Source organism: Anomaloglossus baeobatrachus, chromosome 12, assembly GCF_048569485.1.
Source record: "Anomaloglossus baeobatrachus isolate aAnoBae1 chromosome 12, aAnoBae1.hap1, whole genome shotgun sequence".
NCBI lineage: Eukaryota > Metazoa > Chordata > Amphibia > Anura > Aromobatidae > Anomaloglossus > Anomaloglossus baeobatrachus.
Window position 1 is genome coordinate 8,839,555 of NC_134364.1, and position 27,163 is coordinate 8,866,717.

The 27,163-nt window shown below is 52.6% G+C and overlaps 1 protein-coding gene across 2 annotated transcripts in view; it reads right to left on the minus strand.

The window, feature by feature from the left end:
* The window catches only part of PTPN21 (protein tyrosine phosphatase non-receptor type 21), an 88,889-nt gene that overhangs the window by 56,281 nt on the left and 5,445 nt on the right, over window positions 1-27,163 (minus strand). For both annotated transcript variants that reach the window (XM_075330075.1, XM_075330074.1), the window contains exons 2-9: window positions 19,988-20,275; window positions 17,319-17,488; window positions 14,376-14,473; window positions 14,139-14,206; window positions 13,598-13,668; window positions 13,244-13,331; window positions 12,404-12,492; window positions 11,794-11,881 (exon numbers count right to left, since the gene is read on the minus strand). In XM_075330075.1, the coding sequence (XP_075186190.1) occupies window positions 11,794-11,881; window positions 12,404-12,492; window positions 13,244-13,331; window positions 13,598-13,668; window positions 14,139-14,206; window positions 14,376-14,473; window positions 17,319-17,488; window positions 19,988-20,167 (852 nt within the window). In that variant the 5' untranslated portion in view covers window positions 20,168-20,275. The remainder of the gene's footprint in view (window positions 1-11,793; window positions 11,882-12,403; window positions 12,493-13,243; window positions 13,332-13,597; window positions 13,669-14,138; window positions 14,207-14,375; window positions 14,474-17,318; window positions 17,489-19,987; window positions 20,276-27,163) is intronic.

Here is a 27,163-nt window from a genome sequence, read left to right on the forward strand (position 1 = left end):
AAACGTAGAAAACGTTGATGTTCTGTAGCAATTGGCACGTGGAGATAAGCATCTTTGATGTCTATTGAGGCAAGGAAGTCTCCTCTGGACATTGAGGCAATGACATAACGCAGGGTTTCCATCCGGAACTTCCTGGCGTGCACATGTTTGTTGAGCCGTTTTAGGTCCAGAACAGGACGGAACGAGCCGTCCTTTTTTGGAACCACAAAGAGATTGGAGTAAAACCCTTGCCCTTGTTCCTGAGGAGGGACTGGGATCACCACTCCTTCCGCTCTTAGGCAGCCCACCGCCTGCAGCAGAGCATCTGCTCGGTCTGGATGTGGGGAGGTTCTGAAGAACCGAGCTGGAGGACGAGAATTGAACTCGATTCTGTACCCGCGAGACAAAATGTCCGTCACCCACCGGTCTTTGACCTGTGACATCCAAATGCCGGAAAAGCGGGAGAGCCTGCCCCCGACCGGCGATGCGGAGGGAGGGGGCTGGAAGTCATGAGGTAGCCGCTTTGGAAGCGGTACCTCCATTTGCTTTCTTGGGGCGCGTGTGAGCCCGCCACGAATCTGAGTTTCTTTGCGTCCTCTGAGTCCCTTTGTACGAGGTAAATGGTGTCTTGCCCGAACCTCGAAAGGACTGAAACCTCTGCTGCCACTTTTTCTGCTGAGGTTTGGTTGTTCTGGGTTGTGGTAAAGAGGAGTCTTTACCCTTAGACTGCTTAATGATATCAGCCAATGGCTCGCCAAACAGTCTATCTCTAGATAAAGGCAAACTGGTTAAACATTTTTTGGAACCAGCATCTGCTTTCCAGTCCTTTAACCACAAGGCTCTGCGCAAAACTACCGAATTGGCGGACGCCATTGAGGTGCGACTGGTAGATTCTAGGACCGCATTGATAGCGTTAGACGCAAACGCCGACATCTGCGTGGTAAGGTGCGCCACTTGCGGCACTGCTGGATGTATGATAGCATCCACTTTTGCTAAGCCAGCTGAAATAGCCTGGAGTGCCCATACGGCTGCGAATGCCGGAGCAAACGACGCGCCGATAGCTTCATAGACAGATTTTAACCAAAGGTCCATCTGTCTGTCATTGGCATCTTTAAGTGAAGCGCCATCCTCCACTGCAACTATGGACCTAGCTGCGAGTTTGGAAATCGGGGGGTCTACCTTTGGACACTGTGTCCAGCGCTTGACCACCTCAGGGGGGAAAGGGAAACGCGTATCTTTAGATCGTTTAGAGAAACGCCTTTCTGGGTGAGCGTCGTGCTTCTGGATTGATTCTCTGAAGTCAGCGTGATCCAACAAAGCACTCAATTTACGCTTGGGATAAAGGAAACGAAACTTCTCCTGCTCCGCAGCCGCCTCTTCTGCTGAAGGGGCTGGGGGAGAAATATCCAACAGCCTATTGATGGCTGAGATAAGGTCGTTTACCATGGCATCCCCATCAGGGGTATCCAGGTTGAGAGGGGTTCCAGGAGTGGATTCCTGATCACTCTCATCAGACACATCACAGGGAGACTGATTGCGCTGAGACCCTGAGCAGTGTGAAGACGTCGAGGGTCTTTCCCAGCGAGCTCGCTTAGGGTGGCTGGGGCTATCATCTGAGTCATAATCCTCGGCCTGTGAAGCCGGGGACCCCCCTGTGGGCTGGATACATTCCAAGTAAGGGGGACCTGAGGACAGAGGCCTCGCCGTGCCCAAAGACTGAGCCCCATGCATAGATTGCAAGGTTTCAAGTATTTTTGCCATAGAGACAGACATATTATCAGCAAAAACTGCAAAGTCTGTCCCTGTCACCGGGGCAGGACTTACAAGCGTCTCAGCCTGGGTCACTCTCCCTCCTGACTCCGGCTGGCGAAGCAGCACCGGGTCGGAGCATTGCACACAATGGGGGTCATCGGAGCCTGCTGGTAGATTAGCCCCACATGCAGCACACGCAGTGTACACAGCCCTAGCCTTGGCAGCCTTGCGTTTTGAGGATGGCATGTTGTTGCTTCCACAGAGGGATCTGGGAGATGCAGCCAGAAGCGACCTTACAGTGCAAGAAATACAATATCTCTATATCCTACACAGTACACCAATACACCGTGAGGCACTAGAGGGACCAGCACAGAAAAATCGCTTACCGCCCGCTTAAAAAGCGGGTGTGTGGTCGCCCGATAGCCCCTAGTCCAGGTCTCCCAGAGCCTTGCGTCCTTCCTCCAGCCAGACTGCATGTAATGGCTGCCGGCGTCCTGAGAGAGAAGGGGGGCGGGCCCTGGGCGTTCCTGGCCAAGAGCGGGAAGCCTGCTTCCCTCTGTGCCTAGTGTGAGGGCTGGAGCATGTAAATCAGGCTCCAGCCCTCGTCGCTGCTAGCGAACAGCGTCTCTCCCCTACCCTGAATGACAGGGTGGGGGCGGGAACGAATCGGAGCTGCCGGCGTCCTAGGCCCAAAAAGCCGGGGACTCAATTTATAACCGCCGCCGCCGTAAAAGCGCGGACGGCGGATCCCCGGCGCACCACAAGTCACAGCAGCGCCGCCCGGTCCAGAGGGGGTCGGCGCTGCGTTCCCATACACAAACAATCCCCCAGTAATCTGTAGGGACACTAGCTCCAACGTTGCGGTCCCCGGCGCACTACAACACCCAGCCAGCCCGGAGTGTGTCTGTGCCTGCCGGGGACACAGAGTACCTGTATGATGCAGGGCCTGTCCCTGATCGTACTCCTGCTCCGTCTCCATCAGGTTCTAATGGGTCTGTGGATGGAGCCCGGCGTCAGAGCTGAGAGGCCGGCAGGATCCCACTTCCACAGAGCCCTACCAGGGGATGTGGAAGGAAAACAGCATGTCAGGCTCCAGCCTCTGTACCAGCAATAGGTACCTCAACCTTACAACACCATCCAGGGGTGAGAAGGGAGCATGCTGGGGACACTATATGTGTCCTCTTTTCTTCCATCCGAAATAGTCAGCAGCTACTGCTGACTAAAATCTGTGGAGCTATGCATGGAATGTCTGACCTCCTTCGCACACAAAGCTAAAACTGGAGAACCCGTGATACCACGGGGGGGGGTATAGCCAGAGGGGGAGGGGCCTTGCACTTTTAATGTAGTGCTTTGTGTGGCCTCCAGAGGGCAGTAGCTATACCCCAATCGTCTGGGTCTCCCAATAGAGCGCTGAAGAAAGTACTCCATTTACGCTTGGGATACCTGAAATGGAATTTCTCCTGCTGTGAAGCTGACTCCTCCACTGGAGGAGCTGAGGGAGAAATATCCAGCATTCCATTGATGGACGCTATAAGATCATTCACTATGGCGTCACCATCCGGTGTATCCAGATTGAGAGCGGTCTCAGGATCAGAATCCTGATCAGCTACCTCCGCCTCATCATACAGAGAGTCCTCCTGCTGGGACCCTGACCAGTGTGATGAAGTCGAGGGCCGCTCCCAGCGAGCTCGCTTAGGCTGTCTGGGACTGTCGTCCGTGTCAGAGCCTTCACCCTGGGATGCATGGGACCCCCCCGGAGCACGGATTTGTTCCAAATGAGGGGGGCCAGGGAGCACTGAATCAACAGTGCCCATGGTCTGAGTTACCGGTCTGGACTGCAAAGTCTCTAGGATTTTAGTCATAGTCAGAGACAATCTATCAGCAAAAAACTGCAAACTCCGTCCCTGTCACCTGGACAGTGTTCACAGGTGGTTCTCCTTGGGCCACCTCTAGCAGAGACCCCGGCTGAGCAAGTCCTACCGTGGAGCATTGCACCCTATGGGGGTCAGTGGAACCTGCCGGTAGAACAGCCTCACATGCGGTACAAGCAGCATAGAAAGCCTGTGCCTTGGCACCCTTGCTTTTTGCGGACGACATGCTGTTGTCTAGCCATCTAGGAGGGTATATAGCCAAGAATAGCGACCGTACAGTGCAATGTATAACATACAAGCATAAAGTACAAATGAACACTTCGGCACTAGTGGGGTCAGCACCTCAGGTGCTGCTTACCGCCCGCTCAAAAGCGGGTGTGTGGTCGCCCGAATCCTGTGTCTGGGTCTCCAAGAGCTTGTCTCCCTTCTCCAGCTCAGACTGCACACAGGAATGGCTGCCGGCGTCCTGTGGAGAGGGGCGGGCCGTGGGCATGCCCCAGACAAAGTGCGGTAAACTGGCGTCTCACTGTGCCCAGTGAGGGGGCTGGAGTATGCTAAGCAGACTCCAGCCCTCGGCGCTGACGTTCTGAACAGCGTCCCGCCCTTCCCCTGACTGGCAGGCCTGGGGGCGGGAACGAAACGAAACTAGGCCGCAAAAGCCGGGGACTCGATTTATAATCGCGGCCGTCGTATAAGCACGGCCAGCGCGGAAGTCCCCGGCGCACCACAAGTCCCAGCCGCGCCACAGTGTAAAAACAGCCAGCAGCGGCCGGCGCGGCAGTTCCTAATACATAAACTCACTCAGCTAAGCTGCAGTGAGTAATAGCACAAGCGCTCCGCGCTGTTGTCCCCGGCGCACTAACACACCCAGCATGCTGGTGTGTGTGTGCGCGATTTGTACGGGGACACAGAGTACCTTAATGTAGCAGGGCCCTGTCCCTGACGATACTCAGCTCCATATCCAGCAGGTTCTCCGGGTCTGTGGATGGAGCACGGTCTCAGTGCCTGGAGACCGGTAAGATCCCACTTCACCCAGAGCCCTGAGGGGGATGGGGAAGGAAAGCAGCATGTGGGCTCCAGCCTCCGTACCCGCAATGGATACCTCAACCTTAACAAACACCGCCGACAAGAGTGGGGTGAGAAGGGAGCATGCTGGGGGCCCTATATGGGCCCACTTTTCTTCCATCCGACATAGTCAGCAGCTGCTGCTGACTAAAACAGTGGAGCTATGCGTGGATGTCTGACCTCCTTCGCACAAAGCATGAAAACTGAGGAGCCCGTGATCCCACGGGGGGTGTATAGCCAGAAGGGGAGGGGCCTTACACTTTTAAGTGTAATACTTTCTGTGGCCTCCGGAGGCAGTAGCTATACACCCAATTGTCTGGGTCTCCCAATAGAGCGACAAAGAAAGGAATTTACGGTAAGTAAACAAAATTCCCTTCTTCTTTGTCGCTCCATTGGGAGACCCAGACAATTGGGACGTCCAAAAGCAGTCCCTGGGTGGGTAAATAATACCTCATAATAGAGCCGTAACCGGCTCCGTCCTACAGGTGGGCAACCGCCGCCTGAAGGACTCGCCTACCTAGGCTGGCATCTGCCGAAGCATAGGTATGCACCTGATAGTGTTTCGTGAAAGTGTGCAGGCTCGACCAGGTAGCCGCCTGACACACCTGCTGAGCCGTAGCCTGGTGCCGCAAGGCCCAGGACGCCCCCACAGCCCTGGTAGAATGGGCCTTCAGCCCTGAGGGAACCGGAAGCCCGGAGGAACGATAGGCCTCCAGAATTGGTTCCTTGATCCACCGAGCCAGGGTTGATTTGGAAGCTTGTGTCCCTTTACGCTGGCCAGCGACAAGGACAAAGAGTGCATCCGAGCGGCGCAGGGGCGCCGTACGAGAAATGTAGATTCTGAGTGCTCTCACCAGATCTAACAAGTGCAAATCCTTTTCACATTGGTGAACTGGATGAGGACAAAAAGAGGGTAAGGAGATATCCTGATTGAGATGAAAGGGGGATACCACCTTAGGGAGAAATTCCGGAACCGGACGCAGAACCACCTTGTCCTGGTGAAACACCAGGAAGGGGGCTTTGCATGACAGCGCTGCTAGCTCAGACACTCTCCGAAGTGATGTGACTGCCACTAAGAAGACCACCTTCTGTGAAAGGCGCGAGAGAGAGATATCCCTCATTGGCTCGAACGGTGGTTTCTGAAGAACCATCAGCACCCTGTTCAGATCCCAGGGTTCTAACGGACGCCTGTAAGGAGGTACGATGTGACAAACCCCCTGCAGGAACGTGCGTACCTGTGGAAGTCTGGCTAGGCGCTTCTGAAAAAAGACAGAGAGCGCAGAGACTTGTCCCTTAAGTGAGCCGAGCGACAAACCCTTTTCTAATCCGGATTGAAGAAAGGACAGAAAAGTGGGCAAGGCAAAAGGCCAGGGAGAAAAACCCTGAGCAGAGCACCACGACAGGAAAATTTTCCAAGTCCTGTGGTAGATCTTGGCGGACGTTGGTTTCCTAGCCTGTCTCATGGTGGCAATGACCTCTTGAGATAAACCTGAAGACGCTAGGATCTCAATGGCCACACAGTCAGGTTCAGGGCCGCAGAATTCAGATGGAAAAACGGCCCTTGAGACAGCAAGTCTGGTCGGTCTGGGAGTGCCCACGGTTGGCCGACCGTGAGATGCCACAGATCCGGGTACCACGACCTCCTCGGCCAGTCTGGAGCGACGAGGATGGCGCGACGGCAGTCAGCCCTAATCTTGCGTAACACTCTGGGCAACAGTGCCAGAGGAGGAAACACATAAGGGAGTTGAAACTGTGACCAATCCTGAACTAAGGCGTCTGCCGCCAGAGCTCTGTGATCTTGAGACCGTGCCATGAACGTCGGGACCTTGTTGTTGTGCCGGGACGCCATTAGGTCGACGTCCGGCATGCCCCAGCGGCAACAGATCTCCTGAAACACGTCCGGGTGAAGGGACCATTCCCCTGCGTCCATGCCCTGGCGACTGAGATAATCTGCTTCCCAGTTTTCTACGCCCGGGATGTGAACAGCGGAGATGGTGGAGGCTGTGGCTTCCACCCATAGCAGAATCCGCCGGACCTCCTGGAAGGCTTGCCGACTGCGTGTGCCGCCTTGGTGGTTGATGTATGCCACCGCTGTAGAGTTGTCCGACTGAATTCGGATCTGCCTGCCCTCCAGCCACGGCTGGAACGCCTTTAGGGCAAGATACACTGCCCTTATCTCCAGAACATTGATCTGAAGGGAGGACTCTGTCTGAGTCCAAGTCCCCTGAGCCCTGTGGTGGAGAAAGACCGCTCCCCACCCTGACAGGCTCGCGTCCGTCGTGACCACAGCCCAGGATGGGGGTAGGAAGGATTTCCCCTTCGACAGAGAAGTGGGAAGAAGCCACCACTGAAGGGAAGCTTTGGCTGCCCGAGAAAGGGAGACGTTCCTGTCGAGGGACGTCGACTTCCTGTCCCATTTGCGGAGAATGTCCCATTGAAGTGGGCGCAGATGAAACTGCGCAAAAGGAACTGCCTCCATTGCTGCCACCATCTTCCCTAGGAAGTGCATGAGGCGCCTCAGGGGGTGTGACTGACCATGAAGGAGAGATTGCACCCCTGTCTGTAGTGAACGCTGTTTGTTCAGCGGAAGCTTCACTATCGCTGAGAGAGTATGAAACTCCATGCCAAGATATGTCAGTGATTGGGCCGGTGTCAGATTTGACTTTGGAAAATTGATGATCCACCCGAAACTCTGGAGAGTTTCCAGAGCAATGTTCAGGCTGTGTTGGCATGCCCCTTGAGAGGGTGCCTTGACCAGTAGATCGTCTAAGTAAGGGATAACCGAGTGTCCCTGAGAGTGTAGGATTGCCACCACTGTTGCCATGACCTTGGTGAAGACCCGTGGGGCTGTTGCCAGGCCAAAAGGTAGTGCCACGAACTGAAGGTGTTCGTCCCCTATGGCGAAGCGCAGGAAGCGCTGATGCTCTGGCGCAATCGGTACGTGGAGATAAGCATCTTTGATGTCTATTGATGCCAGGAAATCTCCTTGGGACATGGAGGCGATGACGGAGCGGAGCGATTCCATCCGGAACCGCCTGGTTTTCACATGCTTGTTGAGCAGCTTCAGGTCCAGAACGGGACGGAAGGATCCGTCCTTTTTTGGCACCACGAACAAGTTGGAGTAAAAACCGTGACCCCCGTTGCTGAAGAGGAACCGGGACCACCACTCCTTCCGCCTTCAGGGTGTCCACCGCCTGCATAAGAGCCTCGGCTCTGACGGGGGGTGGAGATGTTCTGAAGAAACGAGTCGGAGGACGAGAGTTGAACTCTATCCTGTAACCGTGAGATAGAATGTCTCTCACCCATCGGTCTTTTACTTGTGGCAGCCAGATGTCGCAAAAGCGGGAGAGCCTGCCACCGACCGAGGATGCGGTTTGAAGAGGCCGAAAGTCATGAGGAGGCCGCTTTGGGAGCGGTGCGTCCGGCGGTCTTTTTAGGACGTGACTTAGACCGCCATGCATCTGAGTTCCTCTGATCTTTCTGAGGCCTTTTGGACGAGGAAAATTGAGATCTGCCCGCGGTCCGAAAGGACCGAAACCTCGATTGTACCTTCCGTGGTTGAGGTCTGTTTGGTTTGGACTGGGGTAAGGATGAATCCTTTCCCTTGGATTGTTTAATGATTTCATCCAATCGCTCAAACAAGCGGTCGCCAGCCAATGGCAAACCGGTTAAGAACTTTTTGGAAGCAGAGTCTGCCTTCCATTCACGTAGCCACATGGCCCTGCGGAGTACCACCGAGTTGGCGGATGCCACCGCCGTACGGCTCGCAGAGTCGAGGATAGCATTAATGGCGTAGGACGCAAACGCCGACGCCTGATTGGTTAAGGACACCACTTGTGGGGCAGATGTACGTGTTACCGCATGAATCTGCGCCTGACAAGCTGAAATAGCTTGGAGTGCCCATACGGCTGCGAATGCTGGAGCAAAAGACGCGCCGATAGCTTCATAGATGGATTTCAACCATAGTTCCATCTGTCTGTCAGTGGCATCTTTGAGTGAAGCCCCGTCTTCCACTGCCACTATGGATCTAGCCGCCAGTCTGGAGATTGGAGGATCCACCTTAGGACACGGAGTCCAGCCCTTGACAACCTCGGGGGGAAAGGGATAACGTGTGTCCTTAAGGCGCTTGGAAAAACGCTTGTCTGGACAGTCCTGGTTTTTCTGGACTGCCTCTCTGAAGTCAGAGTGATCCAGAAACATATTTAATGTACGCTTTGGAAAGCTGAAACGGAATTTCTCCTGAGAAGCAGACTCCTCAATTGGAGGAGCTGGGGGAGAAATATCCAACACCTGATTGATGGTCGCTATAAGGTCATTCACTATTGCGTCCCCATCAGGTGTATCCAGGTTGAGAGCGGCTTCAGTATCAGAATCCTGATCTGCTACCTCCGCTTCATCCTCCAGAGAGTCCCCCTGCTGGGACCCTGAACAGTGTGATGAAGTGGAGGGAATTTCCCAGCGACCCCGCTTGGGCGGCCTGGGACTGCGGTCCGTGTCAGAGACCTCACCCTGGGACCTGTGGGTTACCCCCGGGGCACATTGCTGTTCCAATTGAGGGGGCCCAGGGGTCAAGGATTGGATAGAGCCCGGGGCCTGAATCACCGGTCTGGACTGCAAAGCTTCTAGTATTTTAGCAGACCATTTATCCAGAGTCTCAGACAGTTTGTCAGCAAAGGCTGCAAACTCCGTCCCTGTCACCTGGACAGTGGTAGCAGGTGGATCCACCTGGGCCACTTGTAGCAGAGGCTCCGGCTGAGTAAGTGCTACAGGGGCCGAGCATTGCACACAATGAGGGTCAGTGGAACCTGCCGGTAGTATGGCTGCACATGAGGTACAGGTTGCAAAATACGTCTGTGCTGTGGCACCCTTGCTTTTTGCAGATGACATGTTGTCTCCTCTGAGAACAACCAGGAGGGTATATAGCCAAAAATCAACAGAGCGACCGTACAGTGCAATGTATAGCCTAAAAGCCTATATATATATATATATATATATATATATATATATATATATATATATATATATATATATATATATATATATATATATATATATATATATATATATATATATATATATATATATATATATATATATATATATATATATATATATATATATATATATATATACACACACTTCGGTACTCAGTGGGGCCAGCACCACAGGTGCTGCTTACCGACCGCTGAGAGCGGTTGTGTGGTCACCAGATTCCCTGCCTGGGTCTCCCTGTGTTGCCTCTCCTCCTCAGCGTCTGAATCGCTGACAGGAATGGCTGCCGGCGTTCTGTGAGGAGGAGACCGTGGGCGTGCCCAAGAAAAGTGCGGGAATCCAGCGCCCCACTGTACTGAGTGAGGAGGGAGGAGGATACTAATGTATGCTCCAGCCCTCAGCGCTGACGATCCGTGCAGCGTCCCGCCCCTCCCCTGACTGGCAGGCCTGTGGGCGGGAATATACGACACTAGGCCGCAGAAGCCGGGGACTAAAGTTATAAGCGCGGCCGGCAATAAGCGCGGCCGCGCGTAGTCCCCCGGCGCACTAACACCTCCAGCAGTGCTGGAAAGTGTATGGCACTAACGTTTCCTGTCCGGCGCACTAACACACCCAGCAGAGCTGGAAGTGTCTGGCACAAGCACTCCATGTCCGGCGCACTAACACACCCAGCAGAGCTGGAAAGTGTCTGGCCCAAACGCTCCATGTCCGGCACACTAACACACCCAGCAGAGCTGGAAAGTGTCTGGCACAAGCGCTCCATGCCCGGCGCACTAACACACCCAGCAGTGCTGTAATGTGTATGGGACCAGCGCTCCATGCGCGGTCCCCACGGAGACACAGAGTACCTCATAGCAGCAGGGCTTTGTCCCTGACGATATCCAGCTCCTATCCTGCAGATTCCCAAGGGCTGCGGAGGGAGCACGGTCCCAGTGCCTGGAGACCGATCCGGATCCCACTTCACCCAGAGCCCACTTCACCCAGAGCCCATTAAGGGATAGGGAAGGAAAACAGCATGTGGTTCCTGCCTGTGTACCCGCAATGGGCACCTCAACCTTAACAACACCGCCAACAAGAGTGGGGTGAGAAGGGAGCATGCTGGGGGCCCTGTTATGGGCCCTCTTTTCTTCCATCCGACCTGGTCAGCAGCTGCTGCTGACCAAGCAGTGGAGTTATGCGTGGATGTCTGCCTCCTTCGCACAAAGCATAAAAACTGAGGAGCCCGTGAGCACGGGGGGTGTATAGGCAGAAGGGGAGGGGTTTACACTTTTAGTGTAATGCTTTGTGTGGCCTCCGGAGGCATAGCTATACAACCCAATTGTCTGGGTCTCCCAATGGAGCGACAAAGAAAACGTTCGTTGAGGACACATCTGATTGAATATTTAGGGGCGTGGCTTCCCGTGCGATGGCGGCAAATTGAAAAAGTCACCTATGCTGCGTAGGGGTGGGTCCCAGAGACGCACCACAGGGGTTTCAAAGGTCTAGTCCTGGAAATTTTGGGGACAAAAGTTGAAAAATTAAACATGGCCAAAAACTTTTGGGGGCGTTTGCGGGGTTCCCGTTTGCGGCAAATTCGTGAGTTGGGTCTCGAATCATCCGGCTCAGCAAACCGGTCGTAATGAGGCCTTACATGAGCAAATTGGAGTCACGGTTTGGCAGATATTAGGGATTCGCATATAAGGCCAAAATTCGCAAAGCCACGCCCCTAGGAAACCAAAGGTGCGACCGATTCGCAACTTAGCCAATTTTTCACCAGGACCCAGGGGTACCATCTGCTGGAGCTGGAAGACCCCATTTCGCTTACTTTAGGGCAAAAAAGTTTGGCGAAGACACCCCAGATTGAACATTTAGGGGCGTGGCTTCCCGTGCGATGGCGGCAAACTGAAAAAAACCACCTGGGCTGCATAGAGGTGGGTCCCAGACACACACCACAGCGGTTTTGGGAGTTTGCTGCTTTCGATTCCGAAATCACCTACAACAAGCTGCTGAGCTGCACTCACTATTCTGCTGGTGCAGTCACTGTGCACATACATTACATTACTTATCCTGTATTATACTGCAGAGCTGCACTCGCTATTCTACTGGTTCGGAGCCCCCTTTGCTCCCCTAGCACCACCCTTCTATATATACTCACAGTCTGGAACTGGATGGTTTCTTCCTTGCTGGCCAGCTCCAGTGTGAAGAAGGACTTGTTGTGGGACATGTTGGTGATGTCGAGCCACCTATGGGAAAGGACACTTCGGCGTCAGTGATTTGGACGCGGCCCCTGGACCAGAAGGAGGATAAAAAATGGAGCCGATGTCGGGGCACAATCTACACAACGTTCTCTGTCGCTGTACCTCATGCTCTAGTCACATCCACAGCTGCATCTACAATTACAGCTGTTCTTGCTCTCCAGACATCTCCCCTCACTCCCTGCTGGTTCAGGGTCTGTGTGGAGCTTACTCATCGCACTCAGATGTGCAGTCACCACATTTATGGCAGAATGTCAGCTGCGGAGCTGTATGCGATGTTATCTGCAGACTTGTTACAATGTATCAGTGCAGATATACCGACTCTTTGCACTGATACATTATAGCAAACCCTCAGCAGTGAGAGCAGGACAAGGTCTGGACGTGCATTTCTATTCACTGACATCGTACAGAGATCTTGAAACTTAAAATGATCCAAAGTTCTGAAGCTAATAAGCTCTTCAATGTGAATTACGAAGACTTGACACCGGCCTGATAAAAAAAGACCCTTACCGGAAAATAACGGGCGATCGGCCATTTTTGTGTCTAACGAAAATCCCATTCAGACATGCTCCGATGGAGAGGTCGGCGCCTTGGCTGTCCTGGGAATAAGAGAATGATCTTCAGGAATTGCTAATCCATAACAGCTATTGTTTACTGTTATCAGCCTGTATGTAGTGACAAACCCTGTAGTGTTAAAGTGCATCCCCCAAGTCACTGCTACTCCCTGGCATAGTGATAGATAGCCTGCTCTGCAGCATGTGCATGCACCTTGTGTGTACAGCGTGTTTGTAGCATGTGTGTAACGTGTGTGTGCGGCAGGCGTGAGCGGCGTGTGTGCGCAGCATGTGTGTGCACAGGGAGAGATGTCAATCCATGTGCCGGGGCAGGATCACAGTGCGGTCACTGTTGTGAGCGGTCACTGTTGTGAGCGGTCACTGTTGTGAGCGGTCACTGTTGTGAGCGGTCACTGTTGTGAGCGGTCACTGTTGTGAGCGGTCACTGTTGTGAGCGGTCACTGTTGTGAGCGGTCACTGTTGTGAGCGGTCACTGTTGTGAGCGGTCACTGTAATCGCTCCCTCCACCACCCTGATAACTGGAAGCTGCAGGGGAGATATAACCTTGTTTTCTCCCTGCAGCTGCTGTCCCACCAATACTAGATAGATAATAGATAGACATGATTTATCATTCCCATTACATCTGCATGTAAATTGTATTTCTGGAAATTAACCCCAGAGATCCCTATGATATATGGAAGTTTTGGTGTTTTCCATGATCAGAACCAATTATCCCAAACGTGTCGCCCCCGCAGCAGATACCCCTGCACCCACGGTCTCCTCCATCATTAATTACCTTGGCCGGGTACGTTTCCTCGCCATAGTTATCAAGCCTCTCGATTTCCTGCATGTACAAGAGCTCGGCCTCCGGAGGGGAGAGACCCCTAAAAAGAGACCCAGGATCAAGATCACATAAATACAACTGATTCATGTCCTTTGTCAGTGCACGGAGAGATCAGACTGCCATTACTGTGTATGCAGCGTAAGCAGAGCTGTAGTGCAAAGCATGGTGGATGAAGCAGCTGCAGGTTGTGCAGCTCAATGCAACAATGCCGGAGTCACTAAGGGTGTAAGCAACAACATGGCTTCTGCTGAGATATAATGTGACAAACAGGACAAATTGTGAAGCAAATATGAGGATGAAACGTACCGCAGCTTCTGGTGTAGCACCGCCACGCTCTGCGTCGCCTCCTCCAGCGTCTTTTCATCCTGAATCCATCCCTTAAAGCAACAGAACAACATTCATAATTAAAACTTCAAAGATATTTGTAAATAGAGAAACATCTTTTAATTTTTTAAAGTTTTTTTCTCCTGGACTTTAAACTGATTCATTGTATCCCCTTTATCTGTGAGCAGCTGAGAGATGCCCCCGCCGCTCCTAGCCTCCTAAATGCTGGGATCGCCATTGTTCAAGGCATTCAGGGGGTTAAACAGTCGGCGCTCTGCTATCACTTATGACGCGCTTATTTGCCCACACGATCGCCGTGATGTAACTGTACGTCATTGGGTGGGAACCACTTTATGGCCACAACATATAGGTACGTCACAGGCTGTGAAGGGGTTAAAAATGGTGACAATTTAAAACAACATTAATTGAAAATTTGACAATTGTTCCACTATTTATTTTAAAAAAGGCCGACATTGTCTGTTCTCAGCCCCGGTGACCATGAAGAGTTAATAGCGGGACTCACCACAGGAAACAGCGCGTAGCGTTGCAGGAAATCCTGAGATTCGTACTGATCGAAGTCGCCAAAATCAGCTGCAAAAGGAGAAAAAAGTCAGAAGGTTCCTGGAAACACGGACAGGAGGTAGAAAGGTGGAAGGGGGTCACTCACACGGGGGTCCACACCCAGCGACACAAACAGCCAGAGAGGTGGGGTCTGTAACCCCCTCACAACCCCATCATGGATGGGTGTCAGTGTACTCACCCTGCACAGCCAGGCCCGCCAGCTGGATCGCCTGCTCCACACTGCAGGGGATCTTACCCTCCAAAATGTCCTTCTTCAGCTGCAGGTAATACTGGTATCTGCCGAGACAAAGTGCACGAGGAATAAGATCTGAAGAGTGCGCGAGGAGCCGCAGCGGGTCAGCAACTCTGCTAGCCATCAATGAATAGTGCTTAATGAGCTAAATACAGCAGCCGCAGCAGCACCCTCCCTACATCTCTCCCTCCATCCTCCTCTCCCTCCATCCCTCTTTCACTCTGCCTTCATCTCTGCTGCCCTTTTGCTCCCTCTCCTCCTTTCTCCCTCCTTCCTTCTCCTTTCTTTCTTTCCCCCTCTCACTCTTCCCCTTCCCTCTCTTGCCCTCTCCCTTTCTCTCTCCCCTTCTCTCTAACACCCCCCTCTCTTCTTCCTCCCTCCCCCTCTATCTCTCCCTGCCTCTAGTCCCATCTCTCTCCCACTCTTTTTCTCTACCCCCTCCCTTTCTTTCTCTCACTTCTCCCCCTTCTTTCTCTGTCCCTCCCTCTCCATCCTCCCCCATCTCCCTGCTTTTCTCTCTCTCCCTCCCCCTCGTTTCCCTCTCTCTCACCACCACTCTTTTGCTCCCTCCCTTCTCCCTCTCTCCACTTCTCTCTCCCTTTCCCCCTCTTTATTCCTTACCTTTCTCCCTCTTCTTTTTCCCTCCCCCTCTTCCCCTCCTTTTCTCTCTCCCTTTCCCTCTCTCATCTCCCTCTCTATCACTTTCCCTCTCTTCTCTCTTTCTCCCCCCCTCTCTTCTCCCTCCCCCTCCCTCTCTTCTCTCTTTCTCCCCCCCTCTCTTCTCCCTCCCCCTCCCTCCCTTCTCTCCTTCTCACCCTCCCTTCTCTCCTTCTCACCCTCCCTTCTCTCCTTCTCACCCTCCCTTCTCTCCTTCTCACCCTCCCTTCTCTCCTTCTCACCCTCCCTTCTCTCCTTCTCACCCTCCCTTCTCTCCTTCTCACCCTCCCTTCTCTCCTTCTCACCCTCCCTTCTCTCCTTCTCACCCTCCTCTCCTTCTCACCCTCCCTTCTCTCCTTCTCTCCTCCCCCTCTCTTCTGTCTCTCCTCCCCCTCTCTTCTGTCTCTCCTCCCCCTCTCTTCTGTCTCTCCTCCCCCTCTCTTCTGTCTCTCCTCCCCCTCTCTTCTGTCTCTCCTCCCCCTCTCTTCTGTCTCTCCTCCCCCTCTCTTCTGTCTCTCCTCCCCCTCTCTTCTGTCTCTCCTCCCCCTCTCTTCTGTCTCTCCTCCCCCTCTCTTCTGTCTCTCCTCCCCCTCTCTTCTGTCTCTCCTCCCCCTCTCTTCTGTCTCTCCTCCCCCTCTCTTCTGTCTCTCCTCCCCCTCTCTTCTGTCTCTCCTCCCCCTCTCTTCTGTCTCTCCTCCCCCTCTCTTCTGTCTCTCCTCCCCCTCTCTTCTGTCTCTCCTCCCCCTCTCTTCTGTCTCTCCTCCCCCTCTCTTCTGTCTCTCCTCCCCCTCTCTTCTGTCTCTCCTCCCCCTCTCTTCTGTCTCTCCTCCCCCTCTCTTCTGTCTCTCCTCCCCCTCTCTTCTGTCTCTCCTCCCCCTCTCTTCTGTCTCTCCTCCCCCTCTCTTCTGTCTCTCCTCCCCCTCTCTTCTGTCTCTCCTCCCCCTCTCTTCTGTCTCTCCTCCCCCTCTCTTCTGTCTCTCCTCCCCCTCTCTTCTGTCTCTCCTCCCCCTCTCTTCTGTCTCTCCTCCCCCTCTCTTCTGTCTCTCCTCCCCCTCTCTTCTGTCTCTCCTCCCCCTCTCTTCTGTCTCTCCTCCCCCTCTCTTCTGTCTCTCCTCCCCCTCTCTTCTGTCTCTCCTCCCCCTCTCTTCTGTCTCTCCTCCCCCTCTCTTCTGTCTCTCCTCCCCCTCTCTTCTGTCTCTCCTCCCCCTCTCTTCTGTCTCTCCTCCCCCTCTCTTCTGTCTCTCCTCCCCCTCTCTTCTGTCTCTCCTCCCCCTCTCTTCTGTCTCTCCTCCCCCTCTCTTCTGTCTCTCCCCCCTCTCTTCTGTCTCTCCCCCCTCTCTTCTGTCTCTCCCCCCTCTCTTCTGTCTCTCCCCCCTCTCTTCTGTCTCTCCCCCCTCTCTTCTGTCTCTCCCCCCTCTCTTCTGTCTCTCCCCCCTCTCTTCTGTCTCTCCCCCCTCTCTTCTGTCTCTCCCCCCTCTCTTCTGTCTCTCCCCCCTCTCTTCTGTCTCTCCCCCCTCTCTTCTGTCTCTCCCCCCTCTCTTCTGTCTCTCCCCCCTCTCTTCTGTCTCTCCCCCCTCTCTTCTGTCTCTCCCCCCTCTCTTCTGTCTCTCCCCCCTCTCTTCTGTCTCTCCCCCCTCTCTTCTGTCTCTCCCCCCTCTCTTCTGTCTCTCCCCCCTCTCTTCTGTCTCTCCCCCCTCTCTTCTGTCTCTCCCCCCTCTCTTCTGTCTCTCCCCCCTCTCTTCTGTCTCTCCCCCCTCTCTTCTGTCTCTCCCCCCTCTCTTCTGTCTCTCCCCCCTCTCTTCTGTCTCTCCCCCCTCTCTTCTGTCTCTCCCCCCTCTCTTCTGTCTCTCCCCCCTCTCTTCTGTCTCTCCCCCCTCTCTTCTGTCTCTCCCCCCTCTCTTCTGTCTCTCCCCCCTCTCTTCTGTCTCTCCCCCCTCTCTTCTGTCTCTCCCCCCTCTCTTCTGTCTCTCCCCCCTCTCTTCTGTCTCTCCCCCCTCTCTTCTGTCTCTCCCCCCTCTCTTCTTTCTTTCTCTCCCGCTCTTTTTCTCATCCTCACAGTTTCATACAATGTATCCATCTGATGTCCTAGGTGGGGACAGACACATTGTAAAAATCTGCAAACTAGAATGTTCCATTCGCTGACAGCAAGCAGAAATGTGTGAATGTTGAGGAGCTGATGCAGCGCTTTTCCTGTTATGATGCATTGTCGCGCCGCCCTCCGCCTCCGCTCACCTGGTGATCTCCTGCTGCAGCTGAGACACGGAGGGCACGTAGTAAACCACCCCAAAATACACGGTGGACTCCAGCGCGTACTTGTCCAGCTGCTTCTTCAGAGGTTTCTCCAGGTCCACCCATCGCTGCTGGTTCTGCTTGTTGTAATACCATAGGCTGAAGTAGGTCACCTGACAGGAGGATGACAGTAATAACGTGATTACAGAGCGGTGACAAATCATCAACCAATACCCCCGAGAGTGTGATACCGACCCCAACAGGAGCACCAGACCCACGGACCAAGAGCTAAACCCACGGACCGAGCACAGACCAAGAGCTAAACCCACGGACCGAGCACAGACCCACAGACCCAGCACCAGACCCACAGACCAAGAGCTAAACCCACGGACTGAGCACAGACCCACAGACCAAGAGCTAGAACCACAGACCCAGCACCAGACCCACAGACCACGAGCTAAACCCACGGACCGAGCACAGACCCACAGACCAAGAGCTAAACCCACGGACCGAGCACAGACCCACAGACCAAGAGCTAGACCCACGGACCGAGCACAGACCCACAGACCAAGAGCTAAACCCACGGACCGAGCACAGACCCACAGACCCAGAGCTAAACCCACGGACCGAGCACAGACCAAGAGCTAAACCCACGGACCGAGCACAGACCCACAGACCAAGAGCTAGACCCACAGACCCAGCACCAGACCCACAGACCCAGCACCAGACCCACAGACCAAGAGCTAAACCCACGGACCGAGCACAGACCCACAGACCAAGAGCTAGACCCACAGACCCAGCACCAGACCCACAGACCAAGAGCTAAACCCACGGACCGAGCATAGACCCACAGACCCAGAGCTAAACCCACGGACCGAGCACAGACCCAGAGCTAAACCCACGGACCGAGCACAGACCCAGAGCTAAACCCACGGACCGAGCACAGACCCAGAGCTAAACCCACGGACCGAGCACAGACCCAGAGCTAAACCCACGGACCGAGCACAGACCCAGAGCTAAACCCACGGACCGAGCACAGACCCAGAGCTAAACCCACGGACCGAGCACAGACCCACGGACCAAGTGCCAGATCCTCAGACAGAGCACCAGATCCATGGACCCAGAGCTAAACCCACGGACCCAGCACCAGACTCACGGACCCAGCAACATGACCCATGGGCCAATCACCAAACCCCCAATAGAGCAGGGGTGTATGAAAGGGCATAGCAAGGCAGGACAGGGGAAGCAGGAGGAAAAGGACAGGGGAAGCAGGAGGAAAAGGACAGGGGAGGCAGGAGGAAAAGGACAGGGGAGGCAGGAGGAAAAGGACAGGGGAGGCAGGAGGACAGGGACAGGGGAGGCAGGAGGACAGGGACAGGGGAGGCAGGAGGACAGGGACAGGGGAGGCAGGAGGACAGGGACAGGGGAGGCAGGAGGACAGGGACAGGGGAGGCAGGAGGACAGGGACAGGGGAGGCAGGAGGACAGGGACAGGGGAGGCAGGAGGACAGGGACAGGGGAGGCAGGAGGACAGGGACAGGGGAGGCAGGAGGACAGGGACAGGGGAGGCAGGAGGACAGGGACAGGGGAGGCAGGAGGACAGGGACAGGGGAGGCAGGAGGACAGGGACAGGGGAGGCAGGAGGACAGGGACAGGGGAGGCAGGAGGACAGGGACAGGGGAGGCAGGAGGACAGGGACAGGGGAGGCAGGAGGACAGGGACAGGGGAGGCAGGAGGACAGGGACAGGGGAGGCAGGAGGAAAAGGACATGGCATGTAAGGGCAAGAGGACAGAACGAGAGGGCAGGAGGACAGGACAGGGCACGGCAGTGGCAGTGGTCTCAGATGCTGATAAGACATTGACCAACTGAGTCCTGAACCTACAACCCACGATCAGTCCTAGGGACCCGCAGATGTTATCACACCGACGGCTCCGGGGCAGATAGTGAATGTGACGACTACGTTTTGGTGTCTGCCTGCAGAAAACGTATATGTGCAAAAATGGTGCAAAACAGAGCACACGCTAACGGAGTCTGCTCCATTATAGTCAATGGCCCTGTCGGCGCATGCGTCCGAAACACGTTTTTCGGTGTGGGGGAGGGGCAGTTCGCACGGATGCCCCGGTGTGACCACTGAACGTAAGTAATAGCGCAATGTGAAAGTAGCCTAAGACTTTCCCCCTGGCGGCCGTGCAGAGAGCCGGCTCCGGCCTGGAATTCATTGCACAATAGTGCCCGCTGCATTCCGTGCATTGCTCGGCCGCACGCCCCGGACGGGTTTGGTTGTGAGCAGCCGCAGCTGTCAGCAGCAGGTAACGTCACTGTCACCGGGACGCCACGTGCTTCACATTCCTCACCGCCACCGCACAGCTTCAGGGAAACCTTGCTCAAACTTTCTGTAATACTCCCTCGTTAATTTCAAGACCCCTGCTTGCTGTCAGTGAATTGAAATTCATGTTTTTAAAAATAAAACCTAACATAAAACCTTTCACAGCTGAGAGTTCGTTACAATGAAGCAGTGCTCATCTCTCTCTTGAGCTCAACCGCAGGATCCAAGGGCTTTCCTACACTGATACACTGCACCAAACCCGCAGCTGTCCCAACTGATAAAGTGGCTATAAATATCTATGATTACAGTCCGGCAGAACTACAAGCCCCAGCATGGGCGTCCTTACCTCCCGGAGCTCCAGCCTCTGGGCCACGGCCTCCAGACACTCCTGCCCTGAGCTTTCCACGGACAGGGTGAACTCCACAAACTCGTTGTTGAGCAGTTGGATGCGGGCGACGAGGCAGCTCTTACTGGACACCGTGTATCTCCTCGTGCGCTTCAACTTCAGCCCAAAAGGAAGCGGCATCTTCCCAACGAGCGCGATCAGCAGCAGAGTACCGAGGGTCCGGCCCGGATCATCCAGCCGCCATTAAATAAAGAGAGAGGAATCTGCACATGTGACACATTCAGGAACCTGCGGGAGAAAAAGCAGAGACATCAGCACCGGGGAGAAAGGGCAGCGACAGGAGCAGCACCGGGGAGAAAGGGCAGCGACAGGAGCAGCACCGGGGAGAAAGGGCAGAGACAAGAGCAGCACCGGGGAGAAAGGGCAGAGACAAGAGCAGCACCGGGGAGAAAAAGGCAGAGACATGAGCAGCACCGGGGAGAAAAAGGCAGAGACATGAGCAGCACCGAGGAGAAAAAGGCAGAGACATGAGCAGCACCGGGGAGAAAAAGGCAGAGACATGAGCAGCACCGAGGAGAAAAAGGCAGAGACATGAGCAGCACCGGGGAGAAAAAGGCAGAGACATGAGCAGCACCGGGGAGAAAAAGGCAGAGACATGAGCAGCACCGGGGAGAAAAAGGCAGAGACATGAGCAGCACCGGGGAGAAAAAGGCAGAGACAGGAGCAGCACCGGGGAGAAAGGGCAGAGACAGGAGCAGCACCGGGGAGAAAGGGCAGAGACAGGAGCAGCACCGGGGAGAAAGGGCAGAGACAGGAGCAGCACCGGGGAGAAAGGGCAGAGACAGGAGCAGCACCGGGGAGAAAGGGCAGAGACAGGAGCAGCACCGGGGAGAAAGGGCAGAGACAGGAGCAGCACCGGGGAGAAAGGGCAGAGACAGGAGCAGCACCGGGGAGAAAGGGCAGAGACAGGAGCAGCACCGGGGAGAAAGGGCAGAGACAGGAGCAGCACCGGGGAGAAAGGGCAGAGACAGGAGCAGCACAGGGGAGAAAGGGCAGAGACAGGAGCAGCACCGGGGAGAAAGGGCAGAGACAGGAGCAGCACCGGGGAGAAAGGGCAGAGACAGGAGCAGCACCGGGGAGAAAGGGCAGAGACAGGAGCAGCACCGGGGAGAAAGGGCAGAGACAGGAGCAGCACCGGGGAGAAAGGGCAGAGACAGGAGCAGCACCGGGGAGAAAGGGCAGAGACAGGAGCAGCACCGGGGAGAAAGGGCAGAGACAGGAGCAGCACAGAGCTGGATCACAGCCTGCCCTCCTGTGTATGTACCACAGTCGTGTGTGATACTGGCTTCTGACAGCATCTAATCCCATCTACACAAGTCTGTGCAGGAGCTGAATACACAAAACGGTACAAGACATATTTTATCTAAAATCTTAAAAATAAAGTAAATAACACAAAGGTGGCGGGCGGTGGAAGGATCTGGAGGTTGCAGTAGTCACTGAGCCTGTGTCTCGGGCACCCCAGGTGAAATATTGGGTTCTAGTCTTTTCTCCCTTTGTAGACGTCCAGTGCACGGATAGCAGAGAAGCATCTGACGGCTGCGATATCAGCGCCTTCATTAATATCCACATTCCAAGCAGCGAATTATCAGCCAAGTCCCCGTAACATAATTACCGCTAATCTCACACCCTATAGATTTACATTCTGCAGTTACATAACGGGCGGATAACAGGTGAGAGGAGTATAAATAGCCAGATCTGAGTCACTGCCGCTATTATAGTATCAGGGCCGCGACCGAGAGCGAAAGCAAAAGGTGGAGAAAACGTGTACCATGTGCACAACTAATGTGCGGGAGAAGGACAGAAGACAAGACTGCATAAATAACACTTAATATAGCTCCACTACAAGCGGGAAACACCCCATAACCGCATACATTACTGATCCTGTATTATGCTCCAGAGCTGCACTCACTATTCTGCTGGTGCAGTCACTGTGTACATACATTACATTACTAATCCTGAGTTACCTCCTGTATTATACTCCAGAGCTGCGCTCACTATTCTGCTGGTGCAGTCACTGTGTACATACATTACATTACTAATCCTGAGTTACCTCCTGTATTATACTCCAGAGCTGCACTCACAATTCTGCTGGTGCAGTCACTGTGTACATACATTACATTACTGATCCTGAGTTACCTCCTGTATTATACTCCAGAGCTGCACTCACTATTCTGCTGGTGCACCACTTTACTGATTCTGAATTATATCCTGTATGTAGTGGAAAGCCCTTTTCCTGGGAGAACTTTGGGGGTGAGATGCAAGGGATCTCCAGATCTGCCAATGTGGGTCCAAATAATAGGAACACAGCCAGTGTCAGGGTATCAGCCTTGTCTAACTTCACTTGACAAAGCGCACATATTTATTACAACTACAGAAGAATGGGGACAGCTCAGTCCTTATCCAAAAGCAGATAGAATTCACAACACAAAGTCCATGAACCACAGATTCTGCTGGAAAAAGTTTAAACAAGGATTAAAACTGTCTGAGAATTTAGTCATAAAATGTAGCAAAACAAATACATAAAATGTGCTGTGATTCCGAACAACATAAACAACCCATATGCAAAACACAAAATTATCAGATATATAATTGTCTAAATGATAATAAATACAAGATATAAAATATTCACCAGAACATTTATTATAACCCAGAGCTGCACTCACTATTCTGCTAGTGGAGTCACTGTGTATATACATTACTGATCCTGAGTTACCTCCTGTATTATACTCCAGAGCTGCACTCACTATTCTGCTGGTGCAGTCACTGTGTACATACATTACATTACTGATCCTGAGTTACCTCCTGTATTATACCCCAGAGCTGCACTCACTATTCTGCTGGTGCAGTCACTGTGTGCATACATTACATTACGGATCCTGAGTTACCTCCTGTATTATACCCCAGAGCTGCACTCACCATTCTGCTGGTGCAGTCACTGTGTACATACATTACATTACTGATCCTGAGTTACCTCCTGTTTTATACTCCAGAGCTGCACTCACTATTCTGCTGGTGGAGTCACTGTGTACATACATTACATTACTGATCCTGAGTTACCTCCTGTATTATACCCCAGAGCTGCACTCACTATTCTGCTGGTGGAGTCACTGTGTACATACATTACATTACTGATCCTGAGTTACCTCCTGTATTATACCCCAGAGCTGCACTCACTATTCTGCTGGTGGAGTCACTGTATACATATATTACATTACTGATCCTGAGTTACCTCCTGTATTATACCCCAGAGCTGCACTCACTATTCTGCTGGTGCAGTCACTGTGTACATACATTACATTACTGATCCTGAGTTACCTCCTGTATTATACCCCAGAGCTGCACTCACTATTCTGCTGGTGGAGTCACTGTGTACATACATTACATTACTGATCCTGAGTTACCTCCTGTATTATACTCCAGAGCTGCACTCACTATTCTGCTGGTACGGAGTCCCCTTTACTCCCCTACCACCACATATACATACATACACTAATATATATATATATATATATATTACACATACACACACACACACACACACACAATATTACTGATCCTGAGTTGGTTGGGAGCGATCACACGGGCGGGCCCAACCCCCGCCTCCTCTGGGGAGCGGTCGGTCACCACGCGCAAGGGCATGGTGGTCAGGCTCCTCTGGGGAGCGAACGCGCGCGGGTGGGCCAGACCCTCAGCTCCCCTGGGGAGTGGGCAGGGCCAAGCCTCAGATCCCCTGGGGAGCAATCGCCCGCACGGGCCCAACCCTCAGCTCCCCTGGGGAGCAGTTACACGGGAAGGCCCAACCCCTGGCTCCTCTGGGGGAGTGGCTGCATGCAGGCAAATGGTCTGGCCCAAGCCCCAGCTCAGCTCAGCTCCTCTGGGAATCAGGAGGAGAGGGGAGGCACTGGACTAACCCGACATGCCACGCTGGAAGGCAGCCACACTCACTGGGGCACAGGCCCATCTTCAGCTCTGCATACAAGGGAAAGACAAATGACTGGCTAACGCAGTTAGGAGCCCACCCCTCCACTGGGAGGCTGCCTCTTTTGCACTCCTGCCCAGCAGGGCCTCACTGTGAATCTCTCAGATGCACCCACACAGAAGAGCCGTTCTTGACCTGCTTGGTGGCAGCCACTCCCAGACACAGGCAAGAGTATGGAGCTACGGCCCAAATAGACATTGCTGGGGCCACTGGTAGTACTGAACAGTTACACATGACCCAGAGCCCATAGGTAACACACTGCACTTGACCATCTGTGGCTGAACACTATAAATATATTGGACATATAATCACATACCGAGATAGAGATATATATATATATATATATAGACACACAGAATCACATTTTGGTGTACGTTTGTTAGGTATACTAAGCTATGCTGGAGCTGGATTATGTATCAGTAATGAATATTCCCTGGCTGCATTGATATACACTGTTTGCTGCCATTTCCAGCACAACGCCAGTCATTTCTTGTATCTGTGAGTGCAGCTGTGACCAACCTTCTCATAAAAACAAAAATCACCATCTCACTGTAAAGGTGGCTTTACACACTGCAACATCGCAAACGACATCGCTGTAACGTCCCCGGTTTTGTGACGTAATAGAGCGACCTCCCCAGCGACATTGCAGTGTGTGACACACATCAGCTCCCGGCCCCTGCTGTGAAGTTGTGATCGCTACAAATCGTTCAGGACCATTCTTAGGTCCTTTGTTTCCCGCTGTGCAGCATGATCGCTAGCAAGTCTCAGTGTGTAAAGGGGACTTTACAGCGACTTCCCTTTCAAAAAGCTGCTTTACAACGTCCCCAACAACCAGCTAGGTCGCTCTGCAGGTCCGGATCGCTGTTGCGTCGTTGGCCAGGTTTGCCTGTTTGACAGCTCGCCAGAGACTTTGTAGCGATCCCGGCCAGGTTGGGATCGCTGGTGGGATCGCTAGAAAGTTTCAGTGTGTAAACCCAGCTTAAGTCTATGAGAGCCTGGTTCTGTCGGCTGAGTGAACAGGAAAAAGAAGCTATCACATGATGCAGTAGAGGACTGGAGCGGCGCTGGAAACGGCAGAAAACAGCAAGTATTATAATGCATCCAGTAGACATATACTATCAGTAGTGTTAGATCCCATCCATTAGCTACAGTATCTGCATCTGGTTCACAGCACTAATAACAGTCACCACTAGGGGGAGCGTAGTAACTAGAACACAGTGAGCTCCTCCTAGTGGTGGATTCTTACACCACAATTTTATATCTCCATCTACTCAAGGGACTTAAGAGCTTTGGATCAGGAAAACTGAGTCCAGATAACCATGAAGATATATTAAGAAATTAATCTTCAGAAAATTATGAAGCAAGAATGACTGTAGAGATCCCCTTTAAGTGCACTTACGTTACAGTAAAGGCCCGGTGTGGGCAGTAAGGCTATTACTGATGTGCTTTGTTGCTGGATGTAGCTAAGCAGCGAGCAAATAGCTCTGTGCTGAGGCGAGTCTCATATCTCTCCATCATACTCAGTGAATTCTTGTGGGTTCATTTAGCTGCCAACTAGAGGATCACTTTTTGCCAAGTTGAGCAGAAGGGAAAAAAATAAAAACTAAAATCACAAGACCCGTGAGTGAGTGCCCGCTGGCTGCACAGTGTGGTAACTCCGGACCACACCTGACACAGCGGGGTCATCACCTCCGCAGACCGGACCTACAGGAAACCTCCTGATCATTCATGGAATGTTCCAGAACATCAGCAGGAGCGGGACACAGACACTGAAATGAGATTAACTCTGCTCATGCCAGCCGACCCCCGGACGCGTACTACAGCGCAGACAATGCTCTGTGAGCTCAGCACCAGTCTCTCCCATCCTGTTTGTTACAAAGTATCCATCCATGAAAATAAAATGTAACAATCTAAGGCTATGTCCGCACTTTGCGTTTTTAGCTGCGTTTTGAACTGCAGCGTTTTCATGCCAAAATGCTTGCGTTTTGCTTTTCAAGCAAAGTCAATGGGACATTGAGCTTTCTTGTGCGCACTTTGCTCTTCTAAACGCCGCGTTTAATTTGCATAAATTTGGGCAAAAATTCAGCGTTCAAAGAAGCAACAGGTCAGTTGTTTTTGCCATTTGATCTGCGTTTTGATAACATTGAAGTCAATGAGAAGTCAAAATGCAAGCTAAATCAAAATACCAGCGTTTTACATGCTTTTTTTATGCAGAAAACATGTTTTTAACAAAATAAAAGCATGTGTTTAGTCAATTAAAATAATGATATCATGTCCCTTTACACACGCACATAGTCCGACAATTAAATTAATGAAAATCCATGATTTAACTTTATTTTATGCATAAATATATTAAAAGTTACAATTTCAAGTAAATTATCTATTTTGTGTATGATCTTACGCATGATATTTGTTAAAATGTTTTCCGTTTTTTTCATAGTGTTTGACTGTTTAAACTTTATTTAGCAGTGTCTTTATGTTCAAAACGCATCTGTCTTTATGCAATGAAAAAGCATGTAAAAAGCGCTAAAAACGCGGTAAATACGCACGCATATTTATAGCGCTTTGATGGTCAAAAGCAACTTTGGCAAAAGCAATTTCTGCCATAGGATGCGTTTAAAACTGCAACTACCTCGATGCAAAGTGCGCACATAGCCTAAATGTAAATTTCTGCAGCAAAAACGCAAAAAAAAGTGGATAAATATGCAGTGTGCACAGGGCCTTAGGCCGTGGCCTTTGTCTGCAAAAGCCATTAGCAAGACAAAAAAAAATGTAATGAGAACGACAATGCAAAAAAAAAAAAAAAAAAGCCAGAATTACACCAATACCTGGTCCCAACATCCGTACATTGCAGCCACCATGATAAAAGACAGACGTGGCAAAGAGCAAATGAACAACTACTCACACTCCCATCATCCACAGGGTGGGGGCGCTTAACAATAAAATGCCAACGGACACGACTGCTGATACATGAAGTGCACCATGCCAGCTTAGTGACATCTATATTAGATGAGTGACTACATAAGGCTGCTTTCATACATCCGGTTTTTGCTGAGCGGCACAATACGGCGCTTTGCAGAAAAAAGCGCAACCGTTTTTTTTGCAGCCAGTTGCGTTTTTTCCGCATGGCCTTGCGT